General features: G+C 34.5%; 1 protein-coding gene and 1 pseudogene across 6 annotated transcripts in view; both read right to left on the reverse strand.

The window, feature by feature from the left end:
* Positions 1–15,112, reverse strand: part of LSM14A (LSM14A, mRNA processing body assembly factor) — a 58,019-nt gene that overhangs the window by 14,851 nt on the left and 28,056 nt on the right. For 4 of the 6 annotated variants that reach the window (XR_003506530.1, XM_027515974.1, XM_027515972.1 and 1 more), the window contains exons 4-6: positions 7,227–7,349; positions 2,567–2,743; positions 2,226–2,291 (exon numbers count right to left, since the gene is read on the reverse strand). Coding sequence is in view for 5 of the 6 variants with exons in the window: in XM_027515974.1 (XP_027371775.1) it covers positions 2,226–2,291; positions 2,567–2,743; positions 7,227–7,349 (366 nt within the window). In the remaining variant the exon portion in view is untranslated. The remainder of the gene's footprint in view (positions 1–2,225; positions 2,292–2,566; positions 2,744–7,226; positions 7,350–15,112) is intronic. The other 2 variants (XM_027515975.1, XM_027515976.1) reach the window with 1 other exon arrangement.
* Positions 698–793, reverse strand: LOC113876906 (annotated as a pseudogene).

A 15,112-nucleotide genomic window follows, 5' to 3' on the forward strand; every position in this document is an offset into this window, starting at 1 on the left:
AAGGGACTCTCAAGAGTCTTCTCCAACATCACAGTTCAAAAGCATCAATTCTTCGGCACTCAGCTTTCTTCGCAGTCCAACTCTCACATCCATACATGACCACAGGAAAAACCATAGCCTTGACTAGACGGACCTTTGTTGGCAAAGTAATGTCTCTGCTTTTCAATATGCTATCTAGGTTGGTCATAACTTTTCTTCCAAGGAGTAAGCATCTTTTAATTTCATGGCTGCAGTCACCATCTGTGCTCACTAGTCTCTAAATAAAACTTTGCAATTGTCCAAGTTTGAGAAAACAAACCACAAAAACCCATAGCAGTATAGCCAGACACTTAAATCTGGACAGGCAGGATGTTTAAATATTCAGCTTTACTACTGAAAATGTCTTGGCTACGAGCCAGCAAGTACAGCGTGATATGTTTTAAATTTTGAAAGGTAGCTAAAGATACTTTTATTTATTGTTTGACATGATTTATTTATTTGCTTGCTTATTTGGCTGTGCTACATGGCTTGTGGGACCAGTTCCCTGAACAGGGATTGAACTTGGGTCTCTGGCAGTCAGAGTGCAGAGTCCTAACCATTGGACTGCCAGGGAATTCCCTATTTATTTTAGTAACTGAAGTATACTTGATTCACAATGTTGTATTAGTTTCTGGTATATAGCAAAGTGATTCAGATAGACACACACATTCCTTTTATATTAAAATATGAAATCTTCATGAATTTGCATGTTATCCTTGTGCAGAAGCCATGCTAATTGTTCCAATATTAGTGTATGTGTTGCCAAAGTGAACACTACTTTACATGATTTTTGAATGATGGAAGCATAGCAATTATTTTATCTTGAGAAGAGAGGAGTTCTTTCATTTTTGCAAATTAAAAAAAAAAAAAAGTGAAACAGTAAAACCAAACCCCAACCTCTGTTAATTCTATGGCACACAGCATAAATAAAAACACATATGAAAATGTACAGAAGAAATACAGTGTTTTCTAGCTTGCTAAACTTAAAGATCATCTCCCAATTATTATGTAATTAAGTTGATCACACACTGCCTTTCTTTTTTAACTTGGAAGAGTTTTAAATCATAATTTATTCTCTGCTAATGAATATGAAAATAAAAAATAGATGGATTTGGGGTATGTTACAGATTACCAAAAAGATCAAGTTTACAAGTATTAAGTCGATAATTATGAAAGAAAGTTAAACTTCTTGAATAATTCAAAAAAAAAAAAAGGACTTAATTTTAATGAGAAAACTCAAATTTTTAAGGTACAGATAATTTCATTATTTTTTTAAAAATTTATTTTATTGAAGTATACTTGATTTACAATGCTATGTTCATTTCTGCTAGTGATTCATATACATATATATATTATAGTCTTTTTCATATTCTTTTCCATTATGGTTTATCACAGGATATTGAACATAGTTTCCAATGATTCCATTCTTTTTTCTTTTCTTTTTGGCTGCGCCATGTGGCTTGTAGGATTTTAGTCCCCAGAAGAGGGACTGAATCCAGGCCATGGCAATGAAAGCACCAAGTCCTGACCCATGGACCACCAGTGAATTCCCGATTCCATTTTTAAAAGCATAAAAAACAAAGAAAGCAATTTTATAATGCTAACATGAAACTGATACAAAAACATAAAAAAATACAAAAGACAGTACAAAAGAGAAAGCCATTAAACAATATAAAATATAAAAATAAAAGTATACAAATCTCACTAGCAGATATTTAAGAATATATTAAAAGACAATTGCTTACCAACAAGTAGGTTTTATTCCACGTAATGATGATTTAAAAAAAATCTTTTTAAATAATTAGATTAAAAAATGGAAAAAGTAGTACAGAGTGCCCATCACCCAGCTTCCCCTCCAACAGTAACATCTTGATTATCTATTGTACATTATCAAAAACTGGGAAAAACGAGGACACTGGCACAATATAATTAACTACACTAAGATCTCATAGTCAGATCTCAATAGTTTTGCATGTACTCATTTTTTGGTATGTCTTTACATACAGTTTTATGACCTCTTGCTACATACACAGATCCACAGCACCAGCACCATAATCGAGGTAACACAATCAAACTCTCCTGTGCTACTCCTGTATAGCTACCAAACCTTGCTGTTCTTTTTTAAAAATAGTAATTACACATCATACATTTCAAATGTTTAATTGAAAAGCAGAGGATTAGACTTTCAGATCCATGTAACAACTTACCTATTTGTCTCTTGCTATCATTTCTGAGTTGCTCATTTTCTGGTCTTGAGACTTTATGTACTTCAGCTATAGAATATACAGAAAGTGACAGTCAACTTGGGACACATAATCAAAAACTTCTGGAAAGTCAGAAATGGAAAAACAAACAAACCCAAAAATCCATATAACCCCACCACCATCACTACTTTGAGTAGAATTTGAAAGACTGAACGAACATTCTCTCAAGTTCAGTTTACACCTTCTAGGATCATTTCACATAAAGTAAATCTTTTTAATGAAAATAAGTTGAATGGAAGATGCTGACCGGTCAATCAAGAAATAGTAAACAGCTAAAGTTCTACCTCGCCTGTGCTCTTGATTCTCTATTGGTTTTTGGCTGGTAGATGGTAAAGGCCTGGTTGATACAGGGCTCCTTCTCCCAACAGGTGCTGGAGCAGGTAAGTGAGCCGAGGCGGTCTGTACTGCTTGTTCCATGGTTGGGCTTTTTCTCAAAGGGTCTAACTGAGGGCTTGAACGACCTAAAACGTAACCAAAAGATAAGAAACTACCCTAACCTTTGGGGGTTTCAAAATAATCTAGACCCTAAAAATACATCTAGAGCTTTATTTCCACCAATTCAAATCCTTTGAATAATTTGAATCCATCTATTTATTAGACCAGAACTTAAAATTATCTTTAGTGGGCTGTTCACTTAACTACTGTAAAAAAAAAAAAAAGAAGAAGAAAAAAAAGTAAAAATAAATCCCACCCAAACAAACAAAAAACTGTGAAAACTGAATCTGTATTTCTAAGTATGAATGAATATTATCAAATGAATATTATCAAAGAGCATTTAGGCAGATCAGATGTAGGCTTTCCCCAACAACCACAATCACAAGATTATACTGACACTTTAGTCATTATTTTCAGAGGCTTTAACTTTTTTAGTGTTTTCTGAAGATATATCTAAAGTGATACACTTATATCTGTAAGTATTATAAAGGAAGTAAAGAATTAGAAAGTACAATGAAGTTCTTCAATACCTTAGGGGCTTGGGTAATTAATACTAAAAGACCAGCAACAAATAAAACCTTCAGATAATTACATAATAACTATACTCAATCTTTGCTATTTGAATGATCTCTAGGCAAGTTTTTGCTTAATATGGTTTGGTACTTACAAATTCCATTTTTCCTTTTATGAAGTCAGAGCCTGGTCACAGTATGAACAGAAGAGTGTAACACTGGGTGCTCCCATCATGCTTTTGTCCCCTATGTTTGCTGTAAATCTCTGCTCAACGTGCTCTCACATCCCATGATATTGTAGCAAAATAGGTTTTGCTTTAAAAAATAATGCTCACTTTTATGTAAAAGAAAAAAAAATCCCAAATATGCTGCAAATGTTCCTATCTACCTGTGCTATTATGCACAGGCTCCAAACTGGTGACCTGGCTGAGTGCTGATAGCACACTGGTTGTTGTGCACCAGGAGCTTCAGGGATTATTTATCAGTATCCTCCCCTGGTTCATGGTTATCTAAAGTATGCAACAACAATGTGTGTCACTATTTCTAGCATTACATTAATGTCACAGTTCAGTCTGCCAACAACAGAAACACTGTAATTTTCCCATTAATTATAATGGGAAATCATGGTGCAAGTTTATGTAAGTTTGGACCTAAGAGAAAAATTTCTGTAATTATTTATCACCTTACAGAAGTATTTATTTGTTAAAATAAAGGTGATTTATTTACTGAACAAGTGTTATGTTTTTTGAAAAGCTTGTTATTTAGGTAATTCTATCTTTAATCTCTGTTTATTTAGTCACATCAGGTCTTAGCTGAGGCATGCAGGATCTTCAACATGTCATGTGGGACCTTGTGGCACAGACTCTTGTAGCTCAAGGGCTTAGCTGCTCCACAGCATGTAGGATCCTAGTTTCCTGACCAGGGATTGAACCTGTGTGCCCTGCAATGTTATATGGATGCTTAACCACTGGACCACCAGGGAAGTCCCTGTTTATAGGTAATTTTATGATAGTCCATTAAATGATCTTATTTATATAGGGGCTTCTCAGGTGGTACTAGTGATAAAGAACCCGCCTGCCAATGCAGGAGATTTAAGAGACATGGGGTTCAATCCCTAGGTTGGGAAGATCCCCTAGAGAAGGGCATGGCAATCTACTCTAGTATTCTTATCTGGAGAATCCCATAGACAGAGGAGCCTGGTAGGCTATATACAGTCCATAGGGTCACAGAGTCAGATACAACTGAAGCAACTTAGCATACATGCAAACATAAAACTCAAAAGCTCTTATTATAAACACACTCCCTCAAGTTACCTTCATTCTTATCTTCCCAGTTGCAAGAAAATTCTAGGCGTTAAAATTTGATAAATTTCAGAAATTTAGTTGGTGAAATTAAAATGCAGAACCCCAGGCCTCCTCTCTGTTTCTTGTAAATTTTTTTTTAAAAAACATTTTAATTTATTTAAAACTTAGTCTGAAGTATGAGGGAAGAATTCTGGAGTTAACTTCCCAAATGATCAGACAGTTATCTGTTAACATCATTTACTGGACAACAAGTCTTTCTCCACTAATTTAAAAACAGCATCCTTATCATATATTAATTACGTATTTATACTTGGATGTATTTCTGACTTTTGCTCCATTCATCTCTAAATTTATTCCTGCATTGTTTATTTTATGTATACTTTATTAAGAGGTAAGCCCTATCTCATTACTTTTATTTTTAAAACATGTCTAGGTATCAGATCAGATCAGTCGCTCAGTCGTCTCCAACTCTTTGCGACCCCATGAATCGCAGCACTCCAGGCCTCCCTGTCCATCACCAACTCCTGGAGTTCACTCAGACTCAAGTCCATCGAGTCAGTGATGCCATCCAGCCATCTCATCCTCTGTCGTATCTGCATGCTTTTAAGACAGTCTGTGTATGTATTTTATTAGGTTCTCTTACAAAGTACAGTAAAGTTATTATGAGAAGTAAAGTCTTCCTAAAACTAAATCTTTGTATTTAGAGATAAAATATGCTTTTCTGATTATAGGTAACTTCTTTTATGTCCCTCTATTATACTTTCTTTCATCAGAGGCTGGTCATATTTATTATATATTTTCTATATAATTTCTATTTCTCATTATTGTGAACATTTTCTTTTATCCCCATTAATAATCAGTGGGTTAGGTTTTAGGACATCTATTGATTTTTGTACTTATTCTCTACATTTTACCTCTAATTGAAGTCCCTTATTAGTTTTAGGTTTTTCAGTGAATTCTCAATTCCAAGAACAATGTTACCATCGACAAATAATACTAATTCTAGTATTCATATTTCTTTCTTTTTCCTGACATAGCTAAAAATTCCAGAACAATGCTGAGCAGCAATGAGATCCAGAGTTATTATGATTTTAACAAGAATCTTTCTGGTGCTTCAATATTAAGGTTAATGCTAGTTATTAATTAAGACCGCTAACATCTACTGAGCATGTTCCCTGTCAGGTACTATGCGGAGGGCACTACACACATTTTAAAAAAATTAACCCTTACAATAAGTCTGTTAGTTTATCAGTAAGTCCTATTTTATAGTACAGAAAATTAATGCTTAAAAAGAGTAAGTATTTTCTCTCAGAAGGAAATCTTATGTTAAAATCTGCAAATAAATATGTTATTTCTGGGCAGTGAAATCAAGTATTTTTATTTTCTTCCTATGCTGAGTGTAATTCTTTCTTTAAAGATGTATTTTATTGAAGTACTCACAAAGTTGTGTAATTTCTACTGTAAAGCAAAATGATTCCGTTATATACATACACACACGCACATTCTTTTTTCATGCTTTTTTTCTATTATGGTTTACCACAGGATATTAAATATAGTTCCCTGTGCTATACAGTACACTTAGTCTATTTCTAATTTATTAATACTTATAAGAAATCTTCAGAATGTTAACAAATTAAAAATTAAGTTAAGTTAATATGAATAAGAGTAACTACAACTATTTCAAAATATCTAAAGTGAGATACACAGGATTATGTTTAGCACTGGCTTGATTTTACCCTGAAGAGTTTTTGAAAATATTGTCCTGATTACAGCATATTTCTGAAATGACTTTACATTGTTTTATTTGAAAGTAAATATCCATATAAAGCTATGGGCCAGTATCATCTACTTTAGCAGCAGATAAAGACAAGGAATCTTAGAATCACTGAAGGTTATGAGACTGGCTGGTAGAAAAACAAAATTAAAAACAAATGAAACAGGATCCTTTAAGAAGTTTATTAAAATGCAGATCTCCAAGCTCCCAGGATTCTTATGTATCAGTTCTCAGGATCTACATTTTAAAGCATTCCAGATTAGATTTGGTTCTAGGTGGCGGCCACACTGAGAGCCACTGCTCTAGATTATGAGGATGCTAGGAAAGATGCAACAGCATAAGGAACAGCTTGTTTCCTCAGCTACTATTTCAAATTCAGAGAATTCATCCTCAGTAGTGAGTCTGAGTATAATATTTTAAGTATTGTATACAAGTACATATTATATATGGCTTCCCTGGTTGCTCAGCCAGTAAAGAATCTGCCTGCTATGCAGGAGACTCGGGTTAGATCCCTGGGTCAGGAAGATCCCACAGAGAAGGAAATGGCAATTCACTCCAGTATTCTTGCCTGGAAAATGCCATGGATGGAGAAGCCTGGTGGGTTTCAGTCCATGGGATCACAAGAGTCAGACATGACTTAGTGACTCAACCACCATATACAAGTAATATAATCGCTTTGTTAGGAAAAAAAAAAAAATTCAAACAGTGTTCACCGTTTTCATTTTATGATCTAAGAATTGTGAAAAGTCTAAACAGTGGAAGTCATTCAATAATGTACTTATTTGGATGACAATTTAAAAAGAGCTAAATAGAAATTATATACGTGATTCACAATCTGCAAAAGCTCTTCCATTCAAAGAAAGACAAAAACCACCACAGAAATTTAGAATGGAAATTTTTGAAGGAAAAAACAGCTTACCTTGAGATAGCTGTGTTTTTAGAGCTCTTGAATCCTGTGTAAAGGCAGAACCAACCGCACTACTTTGGGAGAGGGCACTGCTGCTTGATGCTTCTGTTCCAAAGGATGTCAAGGAGCTTCCGGCTTTAAAAAAAAAAATTTTAATGAAAATAAAAAAAATTTTTTTTTAACCTTTCTATTATATAAAGTAATATACCATGTTAGTGATGATAACTGTCCTTCCCCATAACACCTGAGCAAGTTAGTAATACTAGAAATTAATGAAACTGAATCAAAAAATAATTTTGAGAAAATTTTGGCAGTATATACATATAAAAGCAAGCCCATATGTACTCCAGCTTCTTTGGAAACGATTTTTGTAACATATGCAATACTGTCCTGAGCAGTTATACAGGTAGGACAGCAGAATGCACATCAGATAGAGAAGTAGCAGAAATGGTATATTCAACACTAACATGAAGGTTCAATTATTTTAAAACCAAATATCTGTATAAATAGCCAAATCAGCAGACAGGTCTACAAAGAGCTTTTCCAGCATTTCCAATGGACAATGTACTCCAGTCCATTTTAATGCTTCTCCTCAGGACAGTATTGTGGGGCTATGTTCTGCCTAAAGCAACCACAAAAAGCTCAGATAATATGAAGAAGAAAAAAATCCCTCAAAAGGACTCAATTCTTTGCTATATTAGGTTATGTCAATCTTCTCTACATTTCTTCAGAATTTATGAATCAATCACTTTCCACATGCTGTGATCTCTTAATATTTAATCTACATAGGTTTTCAACAGTCTTCCTTACCCACCTCTATCTGCTTTAGTTTATAAGCAATCGCCTCCGCCCCCCGCCAATCTGCCTACCCCTCCCCTCATTATTTTCATGTCTACTCCACAACAGAAGTTTAATTACCTGCTTTTAAATTACTTGAACATTATGGACATGTCCCTCACATCTTATTTTCAAGCTAAGCAACTCTAGTTCCTTCAACCATTACTTACCTTCACATATTCTTTAAGCCTTGCCTCTGACTTCCCCCTAATTAATGGGGCAGCAGAACTTATCACAGAATGAATGGGATTCCTTAAGAGTTGTAATCCATTCAGGCTGTGGCCTCAGTCAGCTAAGGAGAGGCCTAACATAATCTCCCACAACACGCCCAGAAATGTTGAGACTAGTGTTCTCAATAGTTCTGTAGAATGCTGAGTCCCTCATCCCTAGCATTTCTAGGTAATGACCAAGATATAGACTACTCTGATGATGCGTAGGCAACCTCCACCCTGCTCTGTTTTCTCACCTGACTCAACCTCCTACTCCTTGCCCTCTGGTTAGAAAACTCTTCTATATTCTCCATCTCTTTTCTGAGTTCTTGGTCATACAACACCCACCTCCTTCATGCCAATTCTGCTACTGATTTATCTCAAATTACCTTTTATGCATAGGGTTAGGGAGGGATCAATGTTAATTTTTTCCAAATAGATACCCAGCTGCTGCAACATTATCTGTTGGAAAGATTTCCTCCTTTCCACTGAACTGCACTGGCATCTTTGTCTTAAGTCAGCACTTAAATAGGTCTATTTCTAAACCCTCTATTCTCTACCTGTGTTTGTCCATTGTTGTACTGATCATTCCCTGTCTTGAATCTTGAAACAGCATATACTTCAAACTTCCTCTTTCTTCCAGAGTATATTGGTTATTATAGTTTGTATTTTCATACAAATATTAGGATCAATGTGTTAATTTCTATTTTTTAAAGTGTGATGGGATTTTTACTAAGATTAGGTTCAACCTGTAAATTTGTAATTTGGAGGAAAAGTGTCACCATAAAAATACTGAATCTTTTAACCCCTAAGCATGGATTTATGTAGATTTGTAATCTCTCTCAGCAACGTTTTGTCATTTTCATTGAACAGCAGTTTTCCAAGCATCAGCACTACTGACACGGTGCGCCAGACAATCCTTTGTTTTGAGGGCTGTCCCATGCATGATAGGATGTTAAGCAGCAACCCTGGCCTCTGTCCACTGGATAGTAGTAGCACCCAAGTTGTGACAGACAAAAATGTCATCCAACATTATCACATGTCCCCTGAGGGAGGGGGATGAAACAAACTTCCCTCTACTGAGAACCACTAGTACAGAGGCTTTTAAATATCTTTTTTTATATTCATTCCTGGGTATCTGATGTTACTGATGCTATTATAAGCTGCATTGGATTTTGTATTTCATTTACCAATAATCTGTTCTAGATCAGCAAATTTTATAATTTGTCAAATGGTAAATAAAATATTCTAGGCTTTTCAGGCCACATGATCTATTACAACTATACAACTCTGCACCTGTAGTGTAAAAGTAGCCACAACATGCAAATAAATGGGTATGGCTGTATTCTAATAAAACCGGAGGCTGGCAAGATTTGGTCCACAGGCCATAGTTTGTCAACCTGCCTATTTCGAATATAAAAATCGGGTTGATTTTTGTGTGCTTACCATGTGTCCCTTACCATGTTAAATTCACTTATTCATTCTAGTGGTTTTAATATTTCTTTGCATTTTCTATACACAGAATCATGTCACCTTCTGATAATGACATTTTTAGTTCTGCCTTTCCAATCTCTGAATCTTTTATTTTTTCTTGCCTTGTTGGACTGACTAGGACCTCTAGAAGAACACTACATGAAATAAGATACAATTCTGCTTTCACTTTATTCCTTACCTTAAGGGAACAGCCTTCATTATCCCACATTATGTATGCAAGCTTTTCATTATCCCACTATTATGTATGCAAGCTTTTCATTTCACTGATCAAATGAGGAAATTCCCTCCTATTCCTTAGTTGTTGATAAATGAGTATCAAATTTTATTGAACACTTCCTCTATATCTTTTGGGACTGCAGCTTTTCTGCTTCATTTTGTTAATGTGGTAAATTACCAATGATTTTCAAATGTTATAACATCTTTGCATTCCTGAGATAAACTTTGTCATTATGTACTAACCTTCTTATGAATTGCTGACTTCCACTGATAAGACTACGTTGAGGATTTTTATATGTATGTTCATGGAAATTAGCTGTAATTTTATTTTCTTGTAATTTCACTTACATTTTGGTATCTTATCTTGCCTTCATTACCTGGTTAGGAAGTGTTCTTCTCCTTTACTCTCTCAAAGAGTTTGAAAGATTGGTAAAATTATTTCTTCCCTAAATGGTAGAATTTACCAGTAAAGCAAACAGTCTAGAATTTTCTTTATTTTAAATTACAGTTTCAACTTCTTTAACAGAGTGCTAGTGAGATTATACTTTCTCTTGTATTGGTTTAGGAAACCTGTAGTTTCAAGAAATTTGGTAATTTCATCTAAAATGACAAGTTTGTTGACATAAAGTTGTTCACAGTATCTTCACATTATCCTTTTAGGATCTACAGTGATGTCTACTCTTTCATTCTTGATATCAGTATTTGAGTTTCTCCCCCTTGTTTAGTTTTGTTAGAAGATTATTAATTTTATGAAATTTCTTTAAAAGCCAATTTCTGGCTTTATTGATATTATATATATACATACTTTTTTTTTATTAGTTTCTATTTCCTGTTTTAACTTTTTTCTTCTTTCTAGTACTTTTGGGCTAATTTTCTTTCCTTTTTTTGTTTTACCCTTCTCAATAAACTGGTAGCTTAGAGCACTGATTTTAAAATATTTTTGTTTTCTTATATATGTGTTTAAGGTATGAGCTAAGCAATGCTTAAGCTCCACTCAAAAATTTTGATATGTTGTGGTTTATGATCATTATATTTTAAAATATCTTCTAATTTCTCCTGTGATTTCTTCTTTAATTCATTAATGATTTTATGTTTGTTCAACTTCTAATTACTTGTCTATTTTTTCAAGTTATCTTTATTATTAACTCCAAACTTAACTTCTTTGTGGTTTGAGAAAATACCGTGATTTCAAGCTTTCTGAATTTAATGTAACTTCTTTTATAGACCAAGATTTGACCTATCCCAATGATTGATCCACACTTACTTAAAAAGAATCTGCTGCTGCTGCTAAGTCACTTCAGTCATGTCCAAATCTGCGATCCCATAGACAGCAGCCCACCAGGCTCCTCTGTCCCTGGGATTCTCCAGGCAAGAATACTGGAGTGGGTTGCCATTTCCTTCTCTAACGCATGCATGCATGCTAAGTCGCTTCAGTCACGTCCAACTCTGTGTGACTCCATGGACGGCAGCCCACCAGGCTCCTCTGTCCATGGGATTATCTAGGCAAGAATACTAGAGTGGGTTGCCATTGCCTTCTCCATGAAAAGAATCTATATTCTGCAATTGTTGGTGTTGGTGTATTATTTTATAAAAGTCACATACACATTTAGGATTGTTACAGCTTTCTGATGAACTGCCCACTGTACTGTTATAAAGAATCCTTCTGTATCTTTGGCAGTACTTCTGATCTTTAAGCAGTTCTGTCTGACGTTAATTTTTCTAACATACTTTTCTTATCATATAACAGGGTCTTTTTAAAAAATTTATTTTAATTGGAGGCTAATTACTTTACAATATTGTGGTGGTTTTTGCCATACATTCACATGAATCAGCTATGGGTGTACATGTATTCCCTATCCTGACCCTCCCTCCCCATCCCATCCCTCAGGGTCATCCCAGTGCACTAGCCCTGAGCACCCTGTTTCATGCATTGAACCTGACTGGCGATCTATTTCACATATGATAATATACATATTTCAATCCTATTCTCTCAAATCATCCCACCCTTGCCTTCTCCCAGAGTCCAAAACTCTGTTCTTTACATCTGTGTCTCTTTCGCTGTCTTGCATACAGGGTCATCGTTACTATCTTTCTAAATTCCATATATATGCATTAATATACTCTATTGGTGTTTTTCTTTCTGACTTACTTTGCTCTGTATAATAGGCTCCAGTTTCATCTGCCTCATTAGAACCTAACAGGGTCTTTTTTTAAAAATTCAGTTTGATGATCTCTGCCTTTTAACCGGAATGTTCAATTCCTTTACACATTACTGAAGTAGGTCTTTTATTTATTTTTGGCCACATCACATGTCATGTGGGATCTTAGTTTACCCCAACCATGGGTCCCCTGCAGTGGAAACACAAAGTCCTAACTACTGGACTGCCAGGGAATTCCAAAGTAGATCTTTAATAATCCTTAGTCTGTCATTCTTAATGCAGGAAACACTCTCCTGGTTTATACTAACTTTATAAAGTTCATAAGCAAGTTAAGTGTTCATTAAACTCAGTGATTAAAAATTAATCTGTACAAAACACTAGAGACCTAAGAGAATCACTGTCCAGTATGATTTGATTATTTAAGCAGCTAAAATGTATTCATTTGCCTGACTGTTCAGGCAATATACCTCCTCTTGCGCACAAGAGTAGTATGAGAGAAAGCACACCATGGCTGTTTGCTGCTTCAGTTTATTGAGATAATTAATTTTTCCTAAAGGCCTATGAATTAAAGGCAGTAGTGACCTAATCTTTGCACATAAGAACAATCTGAGTGTCAGCTTAAAAAAATAACGTTGTAATTCTACGCACTGCATCATTTCTTTCAAAGTATGAGAGTATCTGTTTCCTCATAATCATGACAAAACAGAATATATTCAAACTTCTGGGTTTCTGTCAAATTGATAATGAGAAATGGTGTTGTGGTGCTGATTTAATTATCTCACCATAAGCAAGATTTAAGCATCTTTCCATGTTTAAGGGCCATCTGTATTTTTTTCTGAAAAAGGCAAAGTTAGTTCCTAATCTTTATCTATTTTTCTGTTGGGTTGTAGATCTTTATTTTCAGAAGCTCTTTAGATATTACAGATACTAATCCTTCATGATATAAACTGCAAATAAAACTATAAAAAGATGATAATATATGAAAATTAAAATGGAAAAAATTCCCCCAAACAGCAGTAGAGTAATCCCAATTTATTTAAACGTTCTCTTTACATCAGAATACTAGGCACAGAAAATGAAAACAAGAGGCTTAGATTAAAATCTGGCTTAATTTGTATCAACAGAAACTGTATCTGAGTTAATTCTGTTTCTAAAGAACATCTGCCACCTTAATCAATGCTACAGTTTTCCTCCTCCTCATTTAACTATTTCTAAATACTATATATAGTTCTTTAATTAGCCACTCCACAAATTATTCTACCAGTATGGAAATCAAACAATCAAAAATAATTTGCTACTGCAAAAGCTAGTCTACTCATATGGAAAACACAAGTAAAACCTATGTTTTGACATTCAAAGAACAATTAGATAAAAGTATTTATAAGGAATATATTAATGTATTTCACCACCACAAAATACTCTGATCAGAGGAGCAGGATGTGAGGAATAGCAAAAGCAGCATTTACTATGCAGACATTTTGTGTTAGACCCTGTTTCAAATACTTTTATAAATACTGTCATGCAACTTCACAGTAATGTAGAAGGCAAGTACAACAATACAGACGTTAGCTAACTATTCAACTTAGTGAAAGGAATCTCAAAAGGATAAAATAATTTGCAACTGTCCCTTATTTTGAATCCTCAGAATAGGATTCTAATAACATAGGGTATACCTTGATTTAACATGGATAAGTTAACATTGATCTTTCCTTGAGTAGGATTAGGAGGTACATGGACCAAAGTTATTCCACCTATCCAAGAAGTAATTAAATATTTAAATTCTGATTAGAGATGAAAGAACTACCACCCCCAACAAAAATATATAAACTTGAAAAATGTCAAACTTGTGTCAAAAAAAGGGAGTACACTGAATATCAATATATTCCTCACCTAGCTCACCAACTACTACCTTCTCACCACGCCTATCCCATTTTTTTCATTTTTTCATATTGCGATATACAGACTTCTCTTTTCACCTACATATGCCATAATCAATCTGACTCTTCACCCTTCAGTACTAAAGTCATCTCCCTAAAACATATTCTCCTATATGGTTAACCACAATACCATTACCATCTAAGAAAAGGAACATCATCCTACATTTAGTCCTCACTCAAAGTTCCTCACTAGTCCCTAAAACATTCTTTATTATCAGCTTTTCCTGAAACTTGGGATCTGACCATATATTACATTTGGATGCTATGTTTCTTCAGTCTTCCCAAGTCTAAAACAGCCCTGCTCCCTCTCTTCTTCACAACACTGAATCCTTTGAAAAACCTGACCTTCTGAAAATGTATGTCAGTTTCTTCAAGGTTAGAGTCTGCAGTTTTAGCAAGAATGCCCAGAAGTAAAGGTGTTTACACCTCTCCCATGTATCATCACACCAGAAGACATATAATCAATAATTATGGCAATACCAAACTTGACAAATTAATTAAGATGGTGACTGACCATCAGATTTCTCCATTATAAAGGTACATCTTCTCCCTTTGTAATTAACAAGTAAACTGTGTGATGATACTTTAAGATTATTTTAATATCCTGTTTCAACCTCATTCACCCAATGATTTTAGCATCCACTGCTAATCCCTGCTAATTATTTCACTAGAGATTAACAATGGTGATTTTCTATGTCCACCATTCCTTGTATTTCTTAGCTAGTGCTATTTTACTAAAAAAAGAGTTTCCTTTTTCTTCTTTTTAAAAGGGGCCTAGATTCCGTTTAGTGGGGAAAAGTATTTAGAAAGCAAGAACTGGGTCTACACATGTCCTTTGCTACTGGGTATCATTGCTTCTAGGCCTTTTCTATGAACAGAATCAGGAAATAATCATTTTTAAAACTTTTTAAAAAAAAAAAGTTTTTTAAAACTCAGTTTTAAAAAAATGAGTTCACACCTATACCTCCAATTCACATTCACTACCACAACACTGTTCTTTACCTTTCCCCATTCAATATGTGTATCTCCCTTCTCCAAGGTAAAAA

Source organism: Bos indicus x Bos taurus, chromosome 18 (assembly GCF_003369695.1).
Source record: "Bos indicus x Bos taurus breed Angus x Brahman F1 hybrid chromosome 18, Bos_hybrid_MaternalHap_v2.0, whole genome shotgun sequence".
Taxonomy (NCBI): domain Eukaryota; kingdom Metazoa; phylum Chordata; class Mammalia; order Artiodactyla; family Bovidae; genus Bos; species Bos indicus x Bos taurus.